The sequence below is a fragment of the Atractosteus spatula genome, chromosome 11, assembly GCF_055471065.1.
Source record: "Atractosteus spatula isolate fAtrSpa1 chromosome 11, fAtrSpa1.hap1, whole genome shotgun sequence".
Taxonomy (NCBI): domain Eukaryota; kingdom Metazoa; phylum Chordata; class Actinopteri; order Semionotiformes; family Lepisosteidae; genus Atractosteus; species Atractosteus spatula.
Genome location: NC_142716.1, coordinates 4,908,368 through 4,932,966, shown reverse-complemented (window position 1 = coordinate 4,932,966; position 24,599 = coordinate 4,908,368). Strand labels below are relative to the sequence as shown.

General features: G+C 42.3%; 1 protein-coding gene across 3 annotated transcripts in view; it reads right to left on the bottom strand.

Annotated features, from left to right (window-relative positions):
- The window catches only part of dmap1 (DNA methyltransferase 1 associated protein 1), a 32,759-nt gene that overhangs the window by 5,077 nt on the left and 3,083 nt on the right, over positions 1-24,599 (bottom strand). For 2 of the 3 annotated variants that reach the window (XM_088927551.1, XM_088927550.1), the window contains exons 2-10: positions 24,111-24,232; positions 20,765-20,856; positions 18,554-18,752; positions 16,982-17,140; positions 16,277-16,444; positions 13,902-14,087; positions 9,724-9,795; positions 6,447-6,519; positions 1,607-1,890 (exon numbers count right to left, since the gene is read on the bottom strand). In XM_088927551.1, the coding sequence (XP_088783677.1) occupies positions 1,607-1,890; positions 6,447-6,519; positions 9,724-9,795; positions 13,902-14,087; positions 16,277-16,444; positions 16,982-17,140; positions 18,554-18,752; positions 20,765-20,856; positions 24,111-24,209 (1,332 nt within the window). In that variant the 5' untranslated portion in view covers positions 24,210-24,232. The remainder of the gene's footprint in view (positions 1-1,606; positions 1,891-6,446; positions 6,520-9,723; positions 9,796-13,901; positions 14,088-16,276; positions 16,445-16,981; positions 17,141-18,553; positions 18,753-20,764; positions 20,857-24,110; positions 24,233-24,599) is intronic. The other variant, XM_088927553.1, reaches the window with a different exon arrangement.

The following is a 24,599-nucleotide window of genomic DNA, read 5'->3' as shown; positions in this document are numbered from 1 at the left end:
ATGGCACCTATCTGTAAAACCGTGAAACGGTTGACAAATGAAGGGGTTTGCAAAAGCTTGTCAAAGCTTATCGTGATGCTGAGCTGAAAAGTGTGCACAGCATGGAGAAGGTTCGCAGTGTTACTTATGGCCAAAGCAATGCTTTGTGCGTTTTCAGGGAATATTGCTTCAATTTTATCGGCACTCCAACTCAACATCTCGGAATTCTACAGCATCTCTAATTTAAACCCAAAACTACCGCTGAGCAACCTACCACTCTCCGTTCGAGAGCTTGTAACTCTCAATTTTGTCTTCAGATGTTTACGTGATGGGCTTTGTGAAAACAGGGTGCGATAGCTGGCGTCTCTTGGCTTCTTGTGAACTTAACACTGTGGCATCCAGAGATGAGGTTTCAAAAAATCTCCCAGATCAATAGCTTATTCTACTAATTGTCTTGATTAACCTTTTAATCAGAACAGTCCTAGTTTTAACACAACATGCTTTCACACTCCTAGAACCTTATTTAACCCTTGTTAGGCCTAACGTATAAGAAAGATCTTTTTGTTCGACAGCCTTATTTAACCCACCCACTTCAAAGCACCACACCACTGTAGCAGAAGACAACAGCAAAACAGTACTTTTGCAAGAGCATCCTGTGCCTCAATAAATGACTGAAACATTGCCAAAAAAAAAAGTAAATAAAATGTATTTATATAAAACCTCTTTTTATGGTTGGTGTAAAATTAAAGGAAGTTTATGACTGGCACATAAAAAGGCCTGTTATGAAAGGCTGGGTGAAAGTCTAATCCATTTTGCCCTTCATATTGCTGTCACTGGAAAAATGAATCTCTTAAGTGCCTCACCACACACTGTACTCCACTGTTACCATAGGACTGAGGCACCTCTAAACCCACGCACATTAATCCACAACAAATCTGAAAATGTTCTCCATGCCATAATTAAGACTGTGTAAGAGGTCTGAACGAGAAAACCCTAATCCATTTTCCATTGGAGGCATATTAGAAAAAATGTTTCAAAGCATTTCCAAGAACAATGAAAGATAAATGAACACCGTTCTAAAGGAATACCTTTCCCATATGTTCTTGTAATCCTGAACCAATAGCAAACATTGCCTCGGTTGAATCTACAGCAAGGTTTGAAAAAAAGAAACCTTCCTGGTAAGACGCCTTCCCTCATTAATCACAGATTAATGAGATTGTTGCTTCAGTGGCGATTCACAAAGAAACCTGATTACCCACGTTCTGGGCAACTGGTCATTTTAATAGCATTCAACAATAGTTTTAAAACTGTTGGCCTAGTTCTAATTTCAGCCTCTTTCTATCCATACAGGGGCTATTTTACAATATTTGCACTGGCCTTTACCGGCTACAAAACCAGCCACCACTCAGGCAGTGCTGTCCGACTTTACAGTCTGCTATTTCCACGCCGACGTGTTAAATTCACCTGCAAGATCCACAACTCTCTTGATCAAGTCACCCTGGCAATTTGCTCCAACGGATCTGAACTGTAGGCTTCGCCACGCATTAGGGCGAGTTTGTTTTGTGTGTACACAAAGAAACCTCATCCTTCGGGAATGTAATCAGAGAGACGGCCTTGGGATACTCACGGAATTGGGGGTGAGTGGCGCTCCCACCACGTCAATAATTTGATCTTTGCTGTCCCCTTTGGTGTCCTCGGCCCCGCCCCCAGGCTGTCCGTCAGCCCCCAGCCCCTCCCCCATGGGAGCGCTGGCCCCGCCCGCCTTGAGCAGCGCCTCGTAGCGATGCCTCAGCATCTGCTGCTCGTACTCGCAGTTGGCGTGCGCCTGCTTCAGCTCGTACACCAGCACCAGGTCGCTGCGCAGCTCGTTGAACATCTGCACTATCTCCTCCGTCGGCATGGGGTTGAGATCTGCAGGGAAGGAGCACAGGAAGAGCAGTCAGGAGCCTGAGAAAGCAGGAAGAGGTAAAGGAGGAGGCAGGAGTCTAACGTCCAATAACTGGATTAAAGCAACTGCCCAAAAAAATATCCCTGCTGCCTCTGTAGTTCTGAGTGCTTGATTTTAGCTAATCCACTTTAAATTTCAGTTTGGTTCTATATATATTTAATCAAATAACCCTAATATAACTATTAATTGAGAACCTTAACAGTATTCTAAATATAATTTGAGTTCAAATATTTTTGCTCCCGAATTATTCTTTGTAGCTCATGACAAAGGTTTCCAGTAAGACGTAAAAGCTTATACCACTTATACACGCACAAATCTATACCACTGCTGCATCTTAAGGAATCCCTTCATTGTGTAAATACAAAAGTAAAATGTAAAAACACTTCCATAAAACCTATAGGCAACCATGACGGTGTACCATAGTGTGCTAAAAAAATACTGTCTTCTGTCAAAAAAAAAACTATTGGGACTGGGATACAATTCTAAAAAGTGTGTGGCGCTTAAAGGTTTTTTCATCACATAATGATAGGGAATAAACGAGTTATATTTTGAAGCCTGCCCAGAGAACACAGGACAAAACAAATAAGACACAGCTCAGAATGCTTCAAGGAGAAAAAACATGCTGAAGATATTTGCAGTACATATACAGATTTGACAAATACGGGCAAGACATTGAGACGACGTCCTTCGACAACAAGCGAGAAGCGCTTTTCATTGGCCATGTATTTAATTAAACGCTGAATCACGGAGAAGCAAAAACGAACGGGCTAAAAGCCGCAAAAAAATCCCCTGCTCGGAAGCACCTCTCCAACGTGAACCGTTTCTTAAACTAATAAGAAGAATAATTTAAAAGAAATAAACCTGTTGAAGGCCTGCTGCTTTGACAAAAAGTCTACCCTGCAGTGATCAGTGACCATTATGCATTTCCATCTTGCAGACTTTGAGGCAAATCAAAGCCTGGCTCTCTGGGCACAAATCTGATTTGCAGAGATGTAGCCTCTCTTACTGAGGCTTGTTCCCTGCCTCTCGCTCCTCGGTTTTGCATTTGTATTGGATTTAATTGATGATGTACATGCACCAGGCCCCTGGAGGGGGTCTTGCTGTGCTGATGAGCTTTTCTGCTGCACAGGAATACAATCATTTAGAGACAAAGCTGTACGCTTCTTTATCTAAACGCCACTGCTTGCCCCCTTTTTTTTTTGCTTAAAAAAAAAAAGAAACAACAGACCTCAGAGGGATGGTGTTAATTAATCAGACACCAGGACGAGCCGAGAAACGGGGCCCGACCATGAGGCGGGCTAGAAGAAGCATAACAGTGGGACCACGCATGCAAACCACGAGCTCATGATCTGCCAACTCAAAAGCATTTTCAGACGGGGGCTTGCAATTGCATCATGTAACAGAGTGTCAGTGACTTCCCATGAACAACACCGCTAGCCTGGCCATTGTCTCTGGAGGGGCTGATGGCCAAAGTCTTGTGTACATAAAAGGAGTAAGCAGTGGGGAAGAAGAGGTTAATATCCCTGCAGGACAACCACATTCCCGGAACAACTTGATAAGAGGATGCACAGCAGATGGGATCTGTGGGCTCCTTCAAAGGCAGCAAATTGGAACAATCTTATTTTCTTAGACTTTTAACCATGAGGGAGTAGAGTCCTAAAATTCCAGAGAACTATAATCCAAATAATTATGTACATTAGATCCTATTAGCTGTAAACAAATGTATTTAGAAGTATCTTTAAATAAGATAATCATGGAGAAGCAACGGTGTATTAAATGAAAAATGGTTCTGATGAGACATCTCTTTCTGGAGATTTAGGAAGCTGAAAAGGGGCAGAAGTTTATACTTTTAAGGAAACAAAAGTCAAAATTCAGTCTCAAGGGATGAATACTCAACATCATTAAAAACTGCTAAGCAAACAGTTCCAGAGCTGAGTACTTTGGGATCGGACTTTAAATTCGAACAGTGAATTCTGACAAGTCAGTAACAAGCCAGAATTAAGAAAGAGAATTATGCATCTTCAGAGGTTAGGTAAACAGTTTATAGACTATACATTATAATTACAGGATTTTTTTGAGCTCACGTTTCTATTATTTAAATGAAATTCCAGCTTAAGAAGCACACTGGCAGCGAGCAATGCCAGAACAAGATGATTTAGTGTAATGGAAGGAACGAGGCTTCATTAGTGCAAATTACCTTTTGTCTGCTGAAGCAATCTTGCTCAGTGTACACTACAGAGGGTAACACTACTGGCAGCTATACAGGTAGCAAATTACTCAGAGGGTAGGGTTAAGTGAAGTGTGCTGTGTAATGTATTACCTTTAAATGGCAAGCTCGATCACAAGATTTCAAGTGTTTTGCTCTCTGTTTATACACTATGGAACACCTATGTTTAATTCATGCATTCATGTTTAATTCAATCCAGATATTACTTTTAGTCCATTAATTAGCAATAGTGGTTCTTCAGAATAAGATCTGCATAGCAGGGGTCACACATCTGCAGCTGAGCATGTGCAGATCCAGGCGGTCCTCCCTCCTCTAGCTCAACCGAAACCATGCGCACTTCTGTCTGAGCAGCGGCTCGAGACACATGGAACTACAGGCACTCCTGATTCTTTGCTACACCTTATCAACAAAGCAGAACTGGCACTCAACTACACTAAAAGAAAGAAGTTAAAGATACTGCTGGAGACATGAAACACCAGTATGCTGCACAATCAAAACCAACGCTAAGGCCTGGTGGGTTTAATCAAATATTTTACATATGTAAAAAACGCACAAATCAAAGAGTCACGGTAAATTTACAGCATGAAAAGTGACTACTTTCCAAATGAAAACAATTACCACGAGCTAGACCAGGCGTGACCTCCCTGAGTATCAAAACAACGCCGGCTACTCTGACGCAGACCTGATCAGGCCCTGGAGAGGCCGCAGTGGGCTGCTCTGCTTCTCTTCCTGTTCAGCTGCAGCCAGATGGCTGCTCATGGCTGATGGGACTGACCGGTTGGTCCCACAGATGTTCCAGAAGAATAAATAGTCCCGGCAAAACCTTGACATCGTTTTCCTGAAGTCATGCCGCCGTAGCCCTGTGCTACACGTTGATTGGCAGGCAGGAACGGAAAGCACAAAGGCTGCCTTCAATCTGCACCCATGGCGCTGTTGTGAGATGTCCTTTAATATCAGCACCCTTGCACCACCCTCGCAGGACGGCTTCAAGAACCAACACACACATTGCATGCCGTCCTGGGTCGCGTCTGTCCAGGGCCGTCGTCGAGAGAATCAAGCTCTCCCCTTTTCTCTCTGCCAGCACTTCAGTTTTCTCCACGCCGTGAATCCAAGTGACCCTTGAAAGACCGCTGAGCACGCAGGTCATTTACAGACAGGTGGAGAGCAGCACTGGAACAACCGCGGTCTGAAAGGGGCTACAGACGGATCAGGTGGACGCACCACTTCTGAACTGCTGCAGCGGCACTCTGCCTTCCAGGAGCTGGCCTGCTTCGGAGCAGACTTCATGCGCTCCCTGGATGCGTTGTCCGATTGTGGAACACAGCTTCTCTCACAGACAGACCCCTTTCAGCCATGCCAAAAGCATCCAGCTGATCTTCAGCACTCAAGAGGAGCACAGTCATATCTTCTGCTGTTCTTGCATGAATCTCATTCGTGTCCTTTTGAAAGGCTATTCTGACTCAAGTCAAACACTGAGCATCTGGAGTTTAAATGAAACCACATGACCTGAGGACAGTATTTTAGTATCCAAGGGAATACTACTACTCAAATCAACAAACTGATGTAAAATGGATTGTTGCATTTTCATTATGCATCAGAAAGTCCTCTTCGTGCAGCGAAAAAAAACTGTGAATCTTTCATCTAATAATGCAAGAGTGCAAAACAATCCCAAATTTGACCTTTGAAGAAAGCTCTCGTGTTAAACTCCCTTCGCACAACTCATGGCTTTTTAAGTTCAAATACAAAAAAAATCCATGTCACTGTTTGGCTTTCTAGTAAAAGAAACACTGAAAAGCCCCCTTGCAACCCATGGACTTGATCACAACACACTTACAATGACAGAGGCTTCTGTAGGACACTCCATTTTCCAATTCAGACGTTCGACACCAACAGAAGCAGCTTGTGAATAACTTCAGGCAGAAAGCACAGTATTGCAAAAAAAATGACCCACTTAGAGGTAACCAACTCAATTTGTGTGCAACATACAAAAGCGGGGATAATTTCCATAAAAAGAAAGTGCAACGCTTTAAATGAAAAGAATTGAGAACACGTAATGCAGCGCCTGGTGCTGGGAAGCAGTGGTCAGGTTAAACAATCTCCCAGTTCTCGCACTGGGGGTGACTTCACAGGTTTGAAATCAAAGCGCTGAGTGGCTCTTTGAACCGCGCCCCAGTCATATCTCTGTGTTCTGCGCCGGAGCAGGGAAACGGCACAGGAGAAAAGGTTCACAAAATTTCCACAACAAAGCCGATGGGCCTGTCTGTCTTGCAGCCTCTGCCTGTCTGTACTCACCCACTCCCTGTTCTGTGAGGATCTGCTCGATGGCTTTAATCTTCTTCTGTCCCACAGAGCTGGGGAGTTTCATCTGCGGCACACACCAACAGAAAATCATTATAGATCCAGCACCACAGTGAATGAACAAATCTCTCTCAAGGTGCACTGCAAAAAGGTGACTTGGTTTCATTTTAGGCACATTTGAACAGGGTTTTAAATTTTTTTCCTTGAATTAAAAATGTCAAATATGGGTTTTAATGAAGCATAGCAGGACTGCATAATGGAAACTCCTGTCTTTTTATACCAGGTTATTTATGAGGTGAAAACAGTCTTACCTCAGTAGATTTCAACAAGAGAGGTATGAAGACAAATCATGAAAACGACTCTTTGGTGGACCTAGACAATATTTACAGCGGTATTCCTATTACTGCTACCCTGTTTCTCTTTCTTTTCTGAAGAGCAAAACATGCAATGAGGTATTCTATGATTAAAAAAGATTCACACTCAAGGCATACTCGGGATCAGTGCCAAAATCCTGTGTCACTAAGTCATTCTTACTCTACTGAGGATAAATCCTCAATTTTTAATTACTTGATATTTTCATGCTGAGAAACAAGTGATTTGACCAATAACTATCAATGCCTTAAAGAGAATGGTAAATGCTTCTTTTACTGCATTACCATTCCTAGGCAGGTGAACAAATTCAAACATTACTGGATGCCATTCAAAATCTAAAGTTATAAATTCACCTGCAATTTTTAATATTATTAAATCAAGCTGATGAATCAGCACTGGATTACAGAAAACATATAGATACCATGCAAGAATCTTCAAAACTTTGATCTACATTTAAACCTGGAAAGTCAATTTGGGTTATCTGGGTTACTTTACAAAAAAGCAGACACTACAGGCAACAAATATGCTTTTCACATCCCCCCTGTGACACGTGCAGAGTGCATGCGAATGAGGCAGGCAGAGGGCAATAAAAGCTGAATTGAAAACAAATGTAAATTAATTTGCTGAAAAACCCAGTCTTAAAATTAGCAGAATGTCAGAAAATGGAGGAACAAAACACTTAAGTTATCAAAGTTAATTCCTGTGTAATGCACTTCAGAGACGAGGTTGTCACTGCAGTGACACGTCCAAATCTTTTTAGTTAGTGGAGTCTAGCTAACGGATTATCAGCCATATTTGAGTAATAGACTCCTCATTTAGCTTTAATGCGTTTTGCATAGAGAGCAATCTCCTCTCATCAGTCTTAAAGATAAATCGGCTTTCTTGGCTAAATTTTAAAGATATTAGTCTAGCGGCAGCTGCATAAATCATAACATTTTACTAATGAGAGCAAAGTAAAACACACTCCCGCGTCTTAAGCATCAAGCAATTATTTCATGATTTTCCTTTGTTTTCAAAGCAAAGACCAGATCATTTCATACCTCTTTAGAGATGTGGGATATGTGATCTTTGGAATATAGTTAACCCATTCGGGTCATATTCAAAGTCACAGAAGGTAAAAAAAAAGGGGATTGCCTGTACAATGAATTATACAATATTCTATTTGAATATTATAAAATATTCCATAAAAAGAAAGGAAAATATCTTACACTTAGGTGCAAGTACTATACCAGCTGCGTAAATTCTAGACAACCATTCATATTTTCATCACCATTGTACATAAAATATCTACAGTTTAAAGGCGGCAAGTAGGTAATTGAATTCAGTTTTTTACTCTTTTTGACTCTTCGTTCCAGCTGTGCATAGCCATCTAGTTCAATCATTCAATCAAACTAAGTTGTTTTAATTTGCAATAATACTACTGGAATAACTCATATTTCTGGACATAATTTATATTTTGATTAGATACTGATGAATATAGTCAAAATAATCAATTAAGATTAATCGTTTTTTGAGAAATATCAGCATTGGCCAAAGCAGGAATCAGTATGCACCAGATATTGCTTCTTCTTATAATACTTCACATTATTGTGTTTACTGTGCTTTAAAACAGAAGAAACTCACAGCTGTCTGGTTTTGCCTGTAAGCGATTGCATCAGCAAGCAACCCACAATCCTTCCAAAATATTTAAATATTTATTCTGCTCCAGAACTGCTGGCAAAAAGCAGTCCCAAATTAGCAATGCATGCACTCAAAAAAACCATAATTGCGTACCTTAGTATAAACGTACGCCATTTAATATAATGCAATACTTACTAAATCTATATTCATATAGAGATCAAAGTTCATTGTGAATTAAAGTGTCCCTAAGATTAGATTAAAGCATCCAGTTCCATTTAAAAGCATCTTAAAAAGTACTTTTAACATCATTACAATTTTGAAAATACATTTAGAAATGTTAGCAATTTCTTAAATAAAACACCAAATTTGGCCAACTCTTGGCATGATTTAGGTGGTTCAGTTTCTATATCAGGGAGACGTCCATGCTTAAAAATGGTTCATCTTGTTGACTGCGATGTTGATGTTGAACCCAACATCATAGTCTCTCAGTTGAACATGGTTGGAGGTTAATTTAATTGCTGGCATTTAAAGTGCCTTTAAGCCCTAAGGACGCCAAAGACCCAATTCATCCTCCACTGAACTGCAGCCCCACCTGGCTGACGCATGGCAGGCATTCTGCACCAGCAGCCCCACTGCCCAGCAGAGTACATGGAGGAATGAGAAATTGCTTCACTGATTAAATTCAAGGAGAAATTTGGGGAGGCTAGCTTGTGCAAACCTGAAGGGGAATTCAGCACCTCTGTGCTTACAAACAATGCCGAACAATGCTGAGTAACCAGGACTTCACTTTAATGACTACTCTGGAAGATGGCACCTTCTAGAGTACTGTGTGCCCAGTCAACAGACTGGAACACAGGACCACTAAACCCAGTAGCAACCAGGCCCAGCCTTGCTTAGCTTCCAATAGCTGGAAAAGCTGCCGGCGGGTTATTTACCATTTCACATACTGCACATCAGGGGAGGTGTCCATCAATAACAACTACACATCTCGGGCTTCGCAAGCAGCTTAGTCAGTACAGGCTTTCAAGAGCAAAGCTCGGTGATCCCGGGTTCAAGCCCGGGTTGTGTCACATTTAACAGGCATCCCCCCCCCAAGCCGCAGACATCTGCCTGAGCACAGCTGTGGACAGAGTGGGATGAGTGTAGAGTGGAACGACGCTAAAAGAGGACTCCCACGTTTGTGAATGACGCTATCATAGCGTGCCTATCCCAGGTTGGCAGAAGAACAAAAAAAAAAAAAGATGAGAAGATGCAACACAAGATTGAAAGACACACTTACCCTTTGACTTCTAAGCGTGACACCTGCGGATTTGAAGTCTGGGAACTTGATGCCAGCAGTCTCAGGAACAGCCTGTGATGGCAGGGAAGGCAGAAGAAGTCAGACCACAAGCAGGAAGGTGAAAACCCACTTTCTTTAGACACTCCTACTCTTGGAGAAAACCTTAAAGCCAGTCATTTGTTAAGAGTGCGCTGTCAGCTGTATCGCAACGATTGACTACTTAATGCCCGTACCTGTAAAGGTTAGAGTATGGTAAAGGAGGAGAGTGGCTCTCCTTCTGTCCCCATCAAAGAGGGACTGAGAAACAGGGTGCCTGCTACAGCACTGCGCTCAATTTCAAAGTCACAAAGGGGAAAGAAAAAAAATGATCAAATCAAAACCAATTAACCTGTAATGCTTGTACTGCAAATAATCTCCCTGTGTAATTTAACACAAAGCCGAAAAAAAAGCTGAAAAGCAGCCCGAGTGGTTTGAACTTACAGATTTCTTTTTTGAAATAATGAGCCAGGTGAGTGGTTGGCACTTGTCACATAAAGATGCTTGTATTCTTTCAATACAGGGTGTTAAGTAGGAGTCTGGGAAGCGTGTTTTCAATACAAGTGCCCACATTTCCATCAGAGGCAAAAAACATTTTTTGAAAGTTGCCAAAGAATGACGCACCTGCCTGTATCAAAAGCCAGTTCCTCTCTTTGCTGCACAGCTCCATGTATGAATGTGCTTCACTGAACCTCAAGCTGACAGGTACCCCAGCACATAGCCCCTCATTAGAACGGGCTTCCTTTCAGATCACCACTCTTGATGCAAAGCTACTGTTCCTTGGCTCCCAGCTAGATTAAACACTTAATCTAAAATGGTGTGGGTATACAGACATCACACTGCTGTAGCTGTGACATGTAGTTTGTTTTGTACATTGTACCGTCCTGCTAATTTGTATAACTTGTCAGAATCCCACCGTTTGCAGATGTGACGCCTCAGCTGGGATGGAGATATTCATTTGAAGATATTTATAAAGGGCGGTTCTTTTGAACCTTCCCCCCCCCCTCCCCCAAGACGTTCTGTTCGCATGCTAAGGGGTTTTTTTTCCCCCCTCCCCATGGACAGTGAGTTGGGGGGTTTATGTACTTTTGATGCAACCAAGACACCGTGCATTGATTAGTCCTGCTATTCTTTGGTAAAACTCAGCAGAAGCCTTTCATGTCTGCAAAGCGGAAAGGGCTTTGGTTTTCAATCTAGTGTTAAAAAGATCATATAAGAACAGATCCTTCCCATAAAGCACACTGGGCGTCTGAATGCAAAGGTTGCAGAAAACCCCTGATGCTTACAGATGTAGAACTGTGTGCAGGACAATTAAGAACCTGGAGTATCACTTCTTAAACACAGTGCATCCGAAGGCTTCCAGTACATAGTCATATGTAACATACCCTACCAACATCTTCATGAAGGAACAGTTAAATCAAGCTCGCAGTACACTGTACTCTGCGCCAGGCATAAGGGGAAAGAAATTAAGGATGTGAACAGTGCGTAAATAAAGGATAACAATCTGTTTCCTGACACAGACATCTACATTTACAGAGCCCAGACAGTCAAGGCTAAAAAAACAAAGGCCCAAAAATAAGCTTGGAGGTGATGGAAGGACTCTGTCTGTAACGAGGGCAACCAGACTCTGCAGTTTACATTTAATACTGAAATCTCCTTGTTGTGCCGGTGTTTACAATGCAGTTTGACACTGGAGAGGGAAAATCTGTTCCCTGTACATGCATTACCTAAACCCTGTGTTGGGGACAGTGCAATTTAATTACTTTCCATCACTTTAATAGAGCAAATCGGGGGAGTATGCATTTCCTAAATTCTGACCCACTCATAACTCCTTGCGAGAGAAGTGAAAATCACTTTTGGTAAGTGTCCATAAAGGACGGATCAGCATTTAAATAACCATTTCCTTCAGCTGAAACAGCTTTAAGTCCCGTTCTGCAATTTGTGATCTTTACACATTGGTTTGGTTCATATTTCAGTTTGAACTGTTCCAAAAGCTCCAGAGACAGGATAATGCAGACATCTGTTAATATTTTACTACAATGTAGCGTCAAAAAGTAAAACACCATTATGCATCAGATTAGAGAATTCCGCATTCTGATGCGTTAGAACGCGTTTACATGAAAAGTCCCATGCAGACATCACAAAAACCAAAGGAATCGCTGAGGTGAATGATAACTAGTCTGTGTTTATAATATAACATTACAAAAAAAGAGAATGCACTAAAAAGAAAAAGAATCACAATATATTAGTCGTTTTTAAAGCATCTCAAAAAAGCAAGAGCTGCTACTAGATCTCTTCTCTAAAGATGTGCAAACTAGAATGTGTACTTTTACACTGTTCTTTCCCTTATACCGCGGTATTGTCTAAAGGTTTATATAAACTAAGTGTATTTAATTAAAAAAACAACTGAAAAATTAGATGAATATTGTTCAACAGCTAATGCATCGTGTTCATTCCATTAAAAACTTTTTTTTTTAAAGTTACTCATCATGTTTAAAACGGACCAGTCAAATCTGCCCTTGTGTGCAATTCAGGCTACATGACTCGCGTGAAGTTGCTCGCTTCCCAAGTCGGGTGTCAACCATTAGAAGAGGAATCATTCCGGAAGGGTCATCCTGAGGTCCTCTGACTCACTGAAGCCAGGGTGGTCACGAATTTTTTAGCCAAAGAAAAACGTGGATGCAAATGGAGAAACTCCGCTGCCTGCAGTTTGTGCTACAGTCATTAACAATCGCCCGCATAGTCGTCAAGAAGTGCACTCTTGAAAACTGAGCAACGTCAAGCACCAGATAAAAAAACTGAGGGCTCTCTGTGCAGGAGAGCTGGCTTAATGGCTTCCCGTTCCAGATTCTACCCCCTCCCGTTACTAGCAGTTTCACAAGAAAGCTTGCTGGGGGTTCTCCCTATTAATAAACCATTACCTTCAACCATTCTGTGCGGTGGGCAGGGAGGCTTTTATAATATCATCTGCTTATTTCATTAGCGATCGGTTATTTTATTCTGTTTAACCATAAAAATATATATATGACGCTTAAATCCCCATTAATGAAATTAGAAGTGGGTACATCTGCAATGCAAATTAAAGCTCGTAATAGCCTTTGCAGAAACTGCTTTCACAGTGTTCAACTCTTCATAGACCAGCAGATGTCACTAGAGGAAACTGGGTGAATTACAGCCTTAGTGGTTACAAACAATGGGAACACCTGCAATCTTCTTGAAATACAAAATAAAGAAACAGCACAAACTATGGACTTATGTGAATGTTTCTCCAACTTTCTTTAAATGCACGAAAGGATAGGATCTGCTCACGTTTATGCAATTATTAAAAGTCATTACAGCTGCAGGGACTCCAGGCACTTTGTCACACAGCCTCAGGAGCTGCATCAGCTATTTGTGCAGATTGCCCAATTCTTTTGAACATTTCAGTCACGTTTATCAAAAAACGTTTCAATGAGGTTAAAAGTCCGACAATCGGGAAGGTCAGTGCAGCATATTCAAACTCTAGTAGTTCAGGTGGGGAGCTGCGTCAGCATGCGTAGGCTGCAAAGGAACAAGTAATAGGTTTATTCCATGCTGAAAAAAAGAAGAAAGAACACAACGTTTCGGCCGTGGAGCTCCACGGCCGAAACGTTGTGTTCTCTTTCTTCTTTTTTTCAGCATGGAATAAACCTATTACTTGTTCCATATTCAAACTCTGCTGTTCTTCCATATTCTTAACTTTGTGCAGGTTAAGTCTGGTTGTGCATTGAAGGACAAAGCTCCCTCAAACCACAGACTGACTTACCAAGGTAATCAGGTGTCACCGAAGACTGGAATGATATTGGAACATGAGAATGCAGTACCTTCTATTAAGTATATTAATAGCTAGATGTGCACTTCTAAATGTATGTAAAAACATTGCTATGCTCTACACAATCAAAAAGTGAACTGAATATCGACAGCTATGACTGCATTTCAATCACCGCTCATTAATCAAGGTATCAATGCTGATCATTTAACTACGGGCTCATTTCAACCTAGCCCTGCTTGGGGCACAGTGTCGCTAGAAGGCTTGTGTTCAGGACAGCCGTGCCAAGGTCTTTAGTAAGAAAACTGCCACCTGCACCTGGGAGGGCAGCACAGAGAAGTGAAAAGCACCTCACCGGTTTCTCAGTTTCTCGTTTCTGAGGAAGTTTCTTCTTGGTGGCTTTGCGCTCGGCGCGCCTCATCTCGGTGGTGGTGTCGGCTGCCGTGATGAGTTTCTGCAGGTCTTGGGCTTTCTTCTCCCTCTCCTTCTTCCTGGTCTCGATCTTCCGCAGCTCCTGGATTAGATACTCCTCTTCTGCCACCTGCAGGCCAGACAAGAACACAGCAGCAGGGGTCAGGGCACATCCCAGTGAAAGAAGCCGGAAAAGGCTGGCTATAAAAACAGGTGGAAAACGAATCTGGAAATTCAGCCATGTAAAACACATAGAAAAAAAATGAAAAAGCATCACAGAATTAGGCCTTCCTTTCTTGATAAAATTAGTGCACACACAATCATATTATTTCACCCTACCCACAGCAGGCAAAAGGCTTCTCCCAAGACAATGCCCTTTTCTCCTGGACAGAGCACCCCATTTTTAAGAGCTCCCAACACACTCGTATAACTTTAGAAGACTATATTCTGTTCATGAGTAGTTTCTCTAAACTGGATAAACGACAATGATAAAAACTTAAACCAGGAGTTAACAGTAACATTTTCCAGAAAACAACAGAAAACCCTTGAATCTATCAAATCAATAAAAAAAGAATCTTGCAGTGAATTTCTTGCCGATATTCTGAGGAGTGAGAGGAGATGTCGCAAAATGCCTTACAACATGGTTAACATGAATCATGTATTTAGCAACTATTTACATTTTATAACATGCTACGCAGCAGCACAAACACAAGTACAGCCTTTCATTTAAATTCACAATACAATAACGATGGGCTTGGAGATTTTTTTTCCAGTACTTCTTCATCTCAGTATGCAAAGGAATCAAATTTATCTGCAGCATGCAGCCCTACAACACCTTTACTGAACGCAGCTTCAGAAGTGTTTTTAGGCAGGCATGCTGATTCACAAGCCTGAAAGGTGAAAACCATCCATCCTTTTTTCAAACAGCTTCATCCAATTGCCTATTCTGGCAAGCAACAGGCGCAAAGCAGTGTATACCCTGGACAGGGCTCCAGTCCGCTGCAGGGCATACACACAGACAAACACACACAATTTCCCCAGAAGCCAATTCACCTGCCAGCATGTCTCCGGAGGAAACTGGAGCACCCGGAGGAAACCAACATGAACACGGGGAGAACATGCAAACTCCACGCAGACAGCACCTCGGGGACTGAGCCCAATCCGCGAGGCAGCACTGCAAACCACTGAGCCACTGTTCTGCTCCAGGACAGGATCCGCTGAATAGCGCAGAACTGTCTATCCATTGAGTGCAGATATTGAGAATACTCATGGGACTACAGCCTGCATGGGATAAGGCAAGTTCTTCAGATAAAGGGTGCACAAGCTTCATTTTTGTGTCAGCTTACTTTTAAGGCTAAAACTGACATTAGCTGAGCAATCTACACCTGACTAAAGGGAAGGCAAATACCAGCTGATCAGTCAAATCTGGTATTTCTTTCTACAACCAATTAATTTATTTGATGAACTATTTTAATCCTGGTGTTAAGATGAAGAACACGTTGGGCTATTTAAAAGACATTCCACAGGGGGTAAAGTGCAACCAGAAAGCTGAACTGGAGACGTTGGGGTCCAAGGCAGGGACCTGAGATGGGACAGGTCTCCAGTCTATCCCAGGGTGCACACGTGCCTGTGAAAAACCACGAGATCTCCACACTGAGGGAATCGCAACCAGGACCAAATAAGTGTTACAAATTCATATACTTCCCTTTTTACCAAAATACACAACTGGAGGACCACAGAAGGGAAACAAGGAACAAGTAATGCATGCTAAAGATGGAGGTACCAGTTTTCCTTCACTGCATAACAAAAAAAAAAGCCAAAGTCTGAGAAGGAGAAAAAATTATAGCAATTTTAGAAGAAGAAATGCCTTTTGTCGTTAAAGATTCTGCATATTGGATATTGCTGGGCTTTTTTCTAGCATGCTTAGAGAAAGATGACCCCTTCCTCCAGCCAGACAATGACCTCAGAATGCTACCTCCTCAGCACCGGGCTAATTCCCAGTCCAGGGACTGAGCTGTCAGCAGTATGGGCGAAATGAACACAGGCATCATGGCAAGGGGCTCACAGCCATCTGTGTGAGCACATGGCGCCACCTAGGGGAATAAACTTGGTACATCTGGAAACACATTCAGAAACAGGCTCAACCTTCAAACTACAATAAAGTAACGACAGGGAGGAAGCCTCACGAAAACTGCTCGTTACCTACTTCTCAAGACACTCTTGGCAAATTTGGCCAGCACAGAACACCAAAGCGATGCTGAAGGTGACGTGGCAGGTTCTATGGCACCAGGAGCGATTCCCGCGAGCGCTGGGGCTCACCTGCTCCGGCGTGCGGTTGTACAGCCTCTCCAGCTGGTCCTTCCTGCGGCGCTCGTGTCCCGCGTCAAACACGTAGATCTTCGGATCGGTTCCAGAGGGAGCCCGGACCTTGGTCAGCTTGGCGCAGATATTGTAGTAGCGTTCCTTCAAGTCTTCCACAGAGCGCTTCTAAAACCCGAGGGAACAAGCGAGTTTGTCCACCAAGAAGACCGGGCAGCCAATCGGACACAGATCGTGGTGGGGTTTTGGTGCATTTAAGCTTAGTTTATAAAGATGACACCTAATAATCTGTTAAATTAGCTTGAAATGGGTTAAAAGAAGAAGGCAGACTACAAGAGTCCATTCAAAATTCTCTTGAATTAAACAACACTTCTGAAAGGACACTTGGCATTCACCTCACCTTGAAAACATTGGCACAAAATTATTCAAAAACTTCACTGAATTACCTACTACACCCCATTAGATTAACCCATCTCATCTGCCTGGTGCCATGGCCTATTCCCAAGGGGGAAAAACAAAGGAGACTGACATGCTTTTCTTTCTGGATTTCTTGAATCCCTATCCATTTTCATTTTCCACTCTTTCATGGGAAATGCACTCTGATCCTAATCTTCAAAACTCAGTCGTTTACTTGGCGCACTTATTGATGCACCTGGAATTTTTTTTTTGGGTGGCAAATGATGCCAGCTCTCCCCCACGGCTCACCCTGAACTGCTGGTGGTCGTAGCGGTCGTGGATGACGATGAACCGCAGATCAAAGCGCTTGCAGAGGTCAAAGAGGTGATCGGTCTCCGTTTTGGTCCATCCGTCATCATGAAGGTACATCTGATACTCTTGCTCGGAGTACACGGGCACCTGCACAGTCTGAACGCAGGAACAACAGGTTTTACTCCAGGAGCTGCCAATGACGGGACCCCATTCTCTGTTAAACAAATACTAACAAATTAAATATCCGATGCTCAGACAGAAAAACACTGGCTATTCCTATGAAGTGAAACAGTGACAAGAGCAGCAGGCACAACACAAAACACTTAAGTGGACTGAACTCGTTTTTATACAGGACAACGTTTCTCAAAGCCTCCAATGCAAGGTTTCATTTTAAGGGGAAAAAAATTGAATTTTCATTTATTTAACAAGCATGAGCTAGGCAGCAGTTCACAAAATGCCACTTGCTCAGAAAGTAAGCTTGTGTTCTCCTCCATTGGCCCCACCAAGAAAGTAAAGAACCATACATCCTCGTCCATCAGACAGAGACATTTTGTATGTGTTACATTAAGATTGTGAAACCTGGGATTTCACAAATTCCCTAAATATGTGCAGTACATCGGAGAAACCCTTGGTCATTGTATGGTTTTATGTCCCTACTGTAACATACGATTACAATCCACAACCTCTAGTTTTATACTCTATTTAAAGAGTCATGCTCTACGTTGCACTGTAAAATGTCAAACTAGCGACAGGAATGTACTGATTTTCAAAGCGACAACATCGATATCTGCCTCTGTCTGTCTGACTGGTTAAGGTAAAAGATGGGTTAAAGAAATGATATTTTCATACCTGGTTGCTGCCCAGCAGTTGACACTTAAAAATTAGACTATCTATGGACCACACATAGTTAACTATCAATTTTAGGGGATTTGCTTTCAAGAGCTTTTAATACGGTTTGGGTAAGCTAAAGAAAAGGGCTGGTTAACATGAGTAAATTGTTATAACTTATAATCTACACTGTTGATGGGCAATACTTTAATAACTAGATATTATTGTGAAACACAACACATTTTCAGCCCTGTCAGTATAAGCTTATATTTTTTTAATTTGGGAATAGTTGCCGATATATTACATAATACAGTGCATCTTTAGAATGGTGAGAGACCAAATGATTTCAATGGTTTTATTACATAAAACATACCTAGTTTAGAGCACTGTTTTAGTTTAGAGCATCAAGTCCATTGGACTTCTTATCCCTCCAGAATCATTCAGCTTCCTTACAGAAAGCCCAGCCTGTGCACGTTCATTTCATACCTCACACTGAAAGGTGACATGAACAAAATGAGTGATGAGAAAAAACAAACAGTGCAAACAAGCTTGGGAGCCTTGCAGAACCGAGCACATTGAAGATGTAGTCAGCTAGCTGGTTCCTGGGATCGAACGCAACAAGGCATTCAAAACATTGCCAGGCACGCCAGCCACGGCTGCCGTTACATTCCAACTCGCCGAGACTAGAGCAAAGACACCTCTCATCGCCACGGAAATCTCTGCCGGTGGCGCTTCACTAACCTTGTTGAACCGGGCAAAGGGGTAGTCCTTGCCCTCCTCCGCCATGCGCCTCCAGTGGTAGAATATAGCCCCGTCCCTCCTGGCGGGGTTCGTAAAGGGCATCCACTTCCACGGCCGCACCTTCTTACAGCCCAGCTTGGCCTTGACCGTGCGGTAGCCCTGCGTCGTATCGCTGGGCAGCAAGGGCGGAGCATCCCTGCTGACAGACGGACAACACCATTTCTGAACTCATCTTTACACACCCCCCCACCCCCCCATCTTCTGAACACGCCCTCATCTTTACACACCCCCCACCCCCCGTCTTCTGAACACGCCCTCATCTTTACACACCCCCCACCCCCCGTCTTCTGAACACGCCCTCATCTTTACACACCCCCCCACCCCCTGTCTTCTGAACACGCCCTCATCTTTACACACCCCCCCACCCCCCCATCTTCTGAACACACCCTCATCTTTCCAGACCCCCCACCCCCCATCTTCTGAACACACCCTCATCTTTACACACCCCCCACCCCCCCCATCTTCTGAACACGCCCTCATCTTTACACACTTTTCACACACCCCCGTCTTCTGAACACGCCCTCATCTTTACACACTTTTCACACACCCCACCCCCCGTCTTCTGAACACGGCCTCATCTTTACACACTTTTCACACACCCCCACCCCCCATCTTCTGAACACGCCCTCATCTTTACACACACCCCACCCCCCGTCTTCTGAACACGCCCTCATCTTTACACACTTTTCACACACCCCCGTCTTCTGAACACGCCCTCATCTTTCCGGCCCCCCCACCCCCCGTCTTCTGAAGCCACAGAGCCTATGAAATACGGCACAAGGTGACAGACGTGTAACAAATCAACGTGAAAAAAACAAAAAAAAAACAAAGATGAAGCAGTAGAGGAAATCAAGACACAAACTAAAGTTAAATAAGCTTAAGACAGTTTCGCAAAAAGTTAGCAGAGAGGCAACAGCAACAGCAATTTCTGGGGAAGATGCAAGCACCTAGAGAGGACGAAGAGACAAAATTCAGGCTTGCTGGATGGTTTTGTTATTCAGATTCAAACCATTTCGGTAGCTTCAGTAACCTGCTTTGTTTTCAGTGCTACTGAGCAATTTCCCCGTCATCGCTAGGAAATAAAAAAGAAGACGTGTTGCTGGAGAATGTTCCCCACAGTTTATTTCGAAGCCGTTCACAGCAGGAGGTGTTACACACCTAAACCCTCTCTGAAAGCAGCTCGGGCTTTTAATGTCAGCACCTTCCCTGCAGTTTCCCAAATGAAAGGAAACATTGCAGTTGCTTGCATGTGTGTGTACTACAGGGAGTATTTCTATATTCATCTCCTGCCGAGTTGTTAAATACAGTAACAGTTACATAAGTCAGACGGCTTATGTTCTTACCCCCCTTGAACAGGGAGTTTTGAGATCCAGGCTTAACTGGCCAACAAAAGGCACCCTGGACCCGATATCCTCATGAATCTCAAAATTAAAATACGCTTAAATAAAGATGAGGACTCAAAAACACCCAGAGCGGCAAAAGGAAGAGACAGTCTGGCGTGATCAGCTTCATCCGCTAAATAAGGTCATATACAGCGCGCTCAAGAATTAAAGGCACCCAGGATAAAGATAAACAAAAAAAAGCTGTATATAAGAAACAGCACAGATAATGAGCTCTATTTTATGCTCACCAAAAATGGGAAAACTATGGGCTTTTACTGGAATACAAATATTTTAAAACGAACGTTTTTTTAAATGAATAATAAGTTTTTTTTTCTCAAAAACACGTCAAAATGATTGGAGCCCCTTTTAAAAAAAATAAAACAACATTAAATCTGTAATGAAATCCTGCTTCCTTAAAGCAGAGGTAACATGCATGAGAAAACAATGTTTCTTGTCGTCAGTAAGGGCCTTCTTCTGGCAACACTTCTAAATAGCCTTTCGGCATGGATGTACTGTCTAAATGTTGATTAGGTGATATAGTGACCAAAGCTCACCAGACACTGAAGATCTCCAGCTGTGACCATTGGCCTTTTTTTGCCTCGTTCCATACACCCACAACCCTTTGTGTAAAGAAGCACCTTCTGTTCTCTGACTTTTGCAAGGCACCATAAATGCACATCAAAAATATAACTCCAAACTTTATAAATGTACTCCTTCGTTTCTTGTCAGTGTTTCAATACAGCAGACACCAAAAGAGGAATATTCGTACTTTTTATCTGAATACAGCAGCGCGTAGACTTCTCTGTGCATCCCCTCTGGCCTTTTAAACGTCAGAGTTTCAGTCGATTTCTTTGACTTTTTCTAAAGAGAAAAAAAACAAAACATCCAAAAATGCTTCTGGTTAGAGGTACAGAAGAAAAGAAACAATCCGACTATCAACCGCAACACCTCAAATTTAAAAGCTTGTTTAGCCAGCCACTGTAATTGTTTTTATAAAGTTACCAAAAGACCACTGAAGTACTGAAGTGTACTGCACTGGACTATTGAATCCTACTGGAATGTGCTTTCAGAAATGTCACATTCATGTAGTAATATGGATCAAAACCGGCATCTGCTCAGAAATCCATGCAATACCATGCACTAGAAGCCCTGAAAAAGCCTTTATTTACTACAATTAAAATAAATGTTGATATGCAGTGCTCAAACATGCTTTTTTATGTTAGAATATATTTCAAATCATAAACTAGCCATCTGAAATTACAGTTTAAAAAAGGCCATTTAGTGATGACATGGATTTCAGACAATCATCTTTATCTTTAAAGTTTTTATAGAGAGCATAATACACTTCAATAAAACTACCAGAAACACAACAGTAGACAGAGACTATTCTGGATGCAGTTCTGGTCTGGATTCCTCATCTCTAAGATTTCTGCAGTGAGACTGGCATTATTTTAAAAAGGCATATACGAAGTAAAAAAGGACTCTTCAGAATAAGATCATGTACAACTGCAAAGAAAAATCTAATTAATCAATCATTTAAGCATAAGGGTAGCAATAACAAATGTGCAAAAATGATCATCAGGAGCAAAACCAAATGGCAACAATTGCCACAGGATCAAATTATTGCAGTAATAGACATCTCTGTGATGTCTGGAACACAAACTACGACAAAACCTTCCTCACTTTTCAAGAAATTTACACTGCCTGTGTCCCTAAGCACTCCACTAAATTTAAAAACTAAATGAGTACTGATTAAGAGATCTAGAGTTTTGACATGTCTTAGATAGGTAGTTAAAATAGTTTATAAATGCTTTAGTAAGTAATTGATAGCAAAGACTTGAAGAGGCAGAACTGTAATATTCTTCATCTGCCTTGAGCAGCTCATCTGCTATGATTACAGTCTTTTGGGACACATTTTGCAGTCCAGTACATTAAGCCTTCTGTAAAGTACCATGTAATGAACTTCATGAAATTAAAGGCGAAAAAAATAGGGAAAATAAAAGAATCCAAGTAGAACGAGTTTCCATATAACCTGTATCCACTTTTATTTTTCAAGCCACACAGTCCTCCCTGTTACAGGATACTGGATACCAGCTGCCTGGGTTACCTGTGATGACCTGTAAAGTGGCAGCAACCTATTCTAATGTAACTCAAAATGACAGCCTGGCAACTCAACAGGAAAAACAATAGGAGCAGGATGTGCACGACAATAAGTCATGTTCAGCTGTCTGCACGAATTTGTAAACTGTTTTTTTCTTCTTTGCAAAAGGCCTTCTCTAAAATGATATATGAAGTACCGGAGTGAGCCTTTGTGGAGACACAAATGGCAATGATCTGCTCCCAAATGTCAAATGTGACTCTCCGAGACACTCACTAAGCATCATTCCTTTCAAGCTCCTACCAATCTAAAGCCCTGCTGCCCACACAACGGTTGTCTCTGGGAGAAGGCAAGGGCTGGATTTGTCTGTCTAGAGGTGAACTGTCTGCTTGAGACAAGCAGAAACTGTTATTTACAGTACAGATTATTCTATGAATGCTGTGAGTAATAGAAAAGGTCCTCTTTGCTAGCACACAAATGTAAGAAGTCCATCTTTCACCGTTACAAAATTACTTTAGTGCCCATCAGCACAGTGCAGTGATTAATTACACTTGGCCCCCGTCTCAAATCTGCTTTGACAACTCATTGTAAATTGTTTTAAAGGATACAAAATGACTACCAAACACTGGAAAAAAATATACAGCCAGCTGATATTATGAATAAGCACAGCTGTTATTACTGTGTTTCCAGAATTGTTTACAAGCTAGTATTTACACAAAGCTACAAAGATGAGAATGTGCAATCCATCTGGCCTTTATCTGAAAGCTTCTTGTCCTGGTGAGGATCGCAGCACTCTGGAGCAAGGGACTAAGAACACATGACCGCTCATGATGCGTGTGAACACAAGAGAGCACGCTAAACTCCACAGAGAAGGTGGCCTGGGCCCGAGAGCTACAGTATCAGGCAACAGCGCTAGTGGCCAAGAATCTGTGCTGGCCATGAGTGTTTTATAATAAAACTTTTATAATGCTATTGTAGAACACGTCACAGAAGCAATTTCTCCTTTCTATTCGGTTGTCATAACTAAAACAGATTTTTATGGTAACACTGCAAATCATTTCTGGCAGTAAGTTTATTTTTCAAAAGTTTCAAGTCCTGCGATGGACAGGCGTCCTGCCCAGGGTGTATCCCGCCTTGGGCCCATCGCTTGCCTGAACAGGTTCAGGCTTTCAAATGACCCTGAACTGGATGAAGTGGTTTGAAAATGAATGTATGGATGTTTCAAGTGTTGCTTATCATAGTCTCTACTAGATGTGGCAAGTGTGACGAACTCAATTTTCTGCTGCAAACATAGTGTAAAAATGTCATATACCTACAACATTACAGACCTTTTCTAGATGAACAGATAAGTGCATTACATATTCTGTACATCTGGTCTGAATCTGGGAGTTACTGACTGACATTATTCATTTCAACATGCTTATTAATTTACTCAATGAATACTCCCTGGAGTAAAATAACTAATTCGAAGGAAATAAAGAAATAACTCCAGTCAATTTCTAAAACCTCATTAAGCTCTTCTGAAGAACACTTTCAAGTCTTGCAAGGACTTTCAAAGTCCTTTGCTTTCAGGAGGTAACGGACGCATTCAGGTCATCTCACTGAACCAAGCGAAACCAGACAGAAGATTCTGAAAGCCTGGAAGAGGAAGAACACGCTGTATTTGGCATCACTACTCGTCTTCACACCTGAAGAGGGCTTCACAGCCAGAACGTTGGGTTTTTTCTCTTCAGCATTGAAATAAACCTATTACTTGTTCATTTGCATCACTACTGCGTTTCAACAACTTGTCAGGACAGCCCATTTACAGGGGGGTCTAAGTCTCCCTCAGCGCAGTGTGACCACTGGTGCATCGTAGATCACATTTCCAAACAGGTCTCCAGCACAGGAAAGATCTGGAGCCGAATTTTCCTTTAAGCAGAGCATTCGAGCAACTCCGGCAGCTCTTGGCACCGGAAGAGGTTTGTCAACACCCATCTTGAACTTGAGCATGGAGCAAGCTAAAGACATGCCTTACCTTGTCCGAATTAATGATGTCCTTCTTACTAATCGTCCCTGTGTCTGTGTCCCCACCGCCCAGCTCCAGAATATCCCGAACATCTGCACCCGTCGCCATCCTCAACAGAGCTGGATCTCAACCTGAGGATAGTACAGGAGAGGATAATTCTTCAGACTACACATGCATCTATTTCAACATCATGAGATGGACAAGTACATGCACAACCACGTGTACTGGTATCGGGTGCACTGGACAGAAATGCACAAGCGCACATGTAGAGCATACCAGGCAAGGTTCCCCCTCAGGACAACACCAGCTCAACCTGCCAGAGAGTGCGTCACCACGCAGGATAACCCATGATAATCTTGCTGGCAGAAGAATGTTCAGGTATTTTATCCAGGTTATGATTTCAAGGACTGGGTTGCTGTAATAAGGGATTGGAATATTCTGAACCCTCTTACAAATATACAAATAAGTATATCAGCAATTAATTAAGAATTAGTGGCT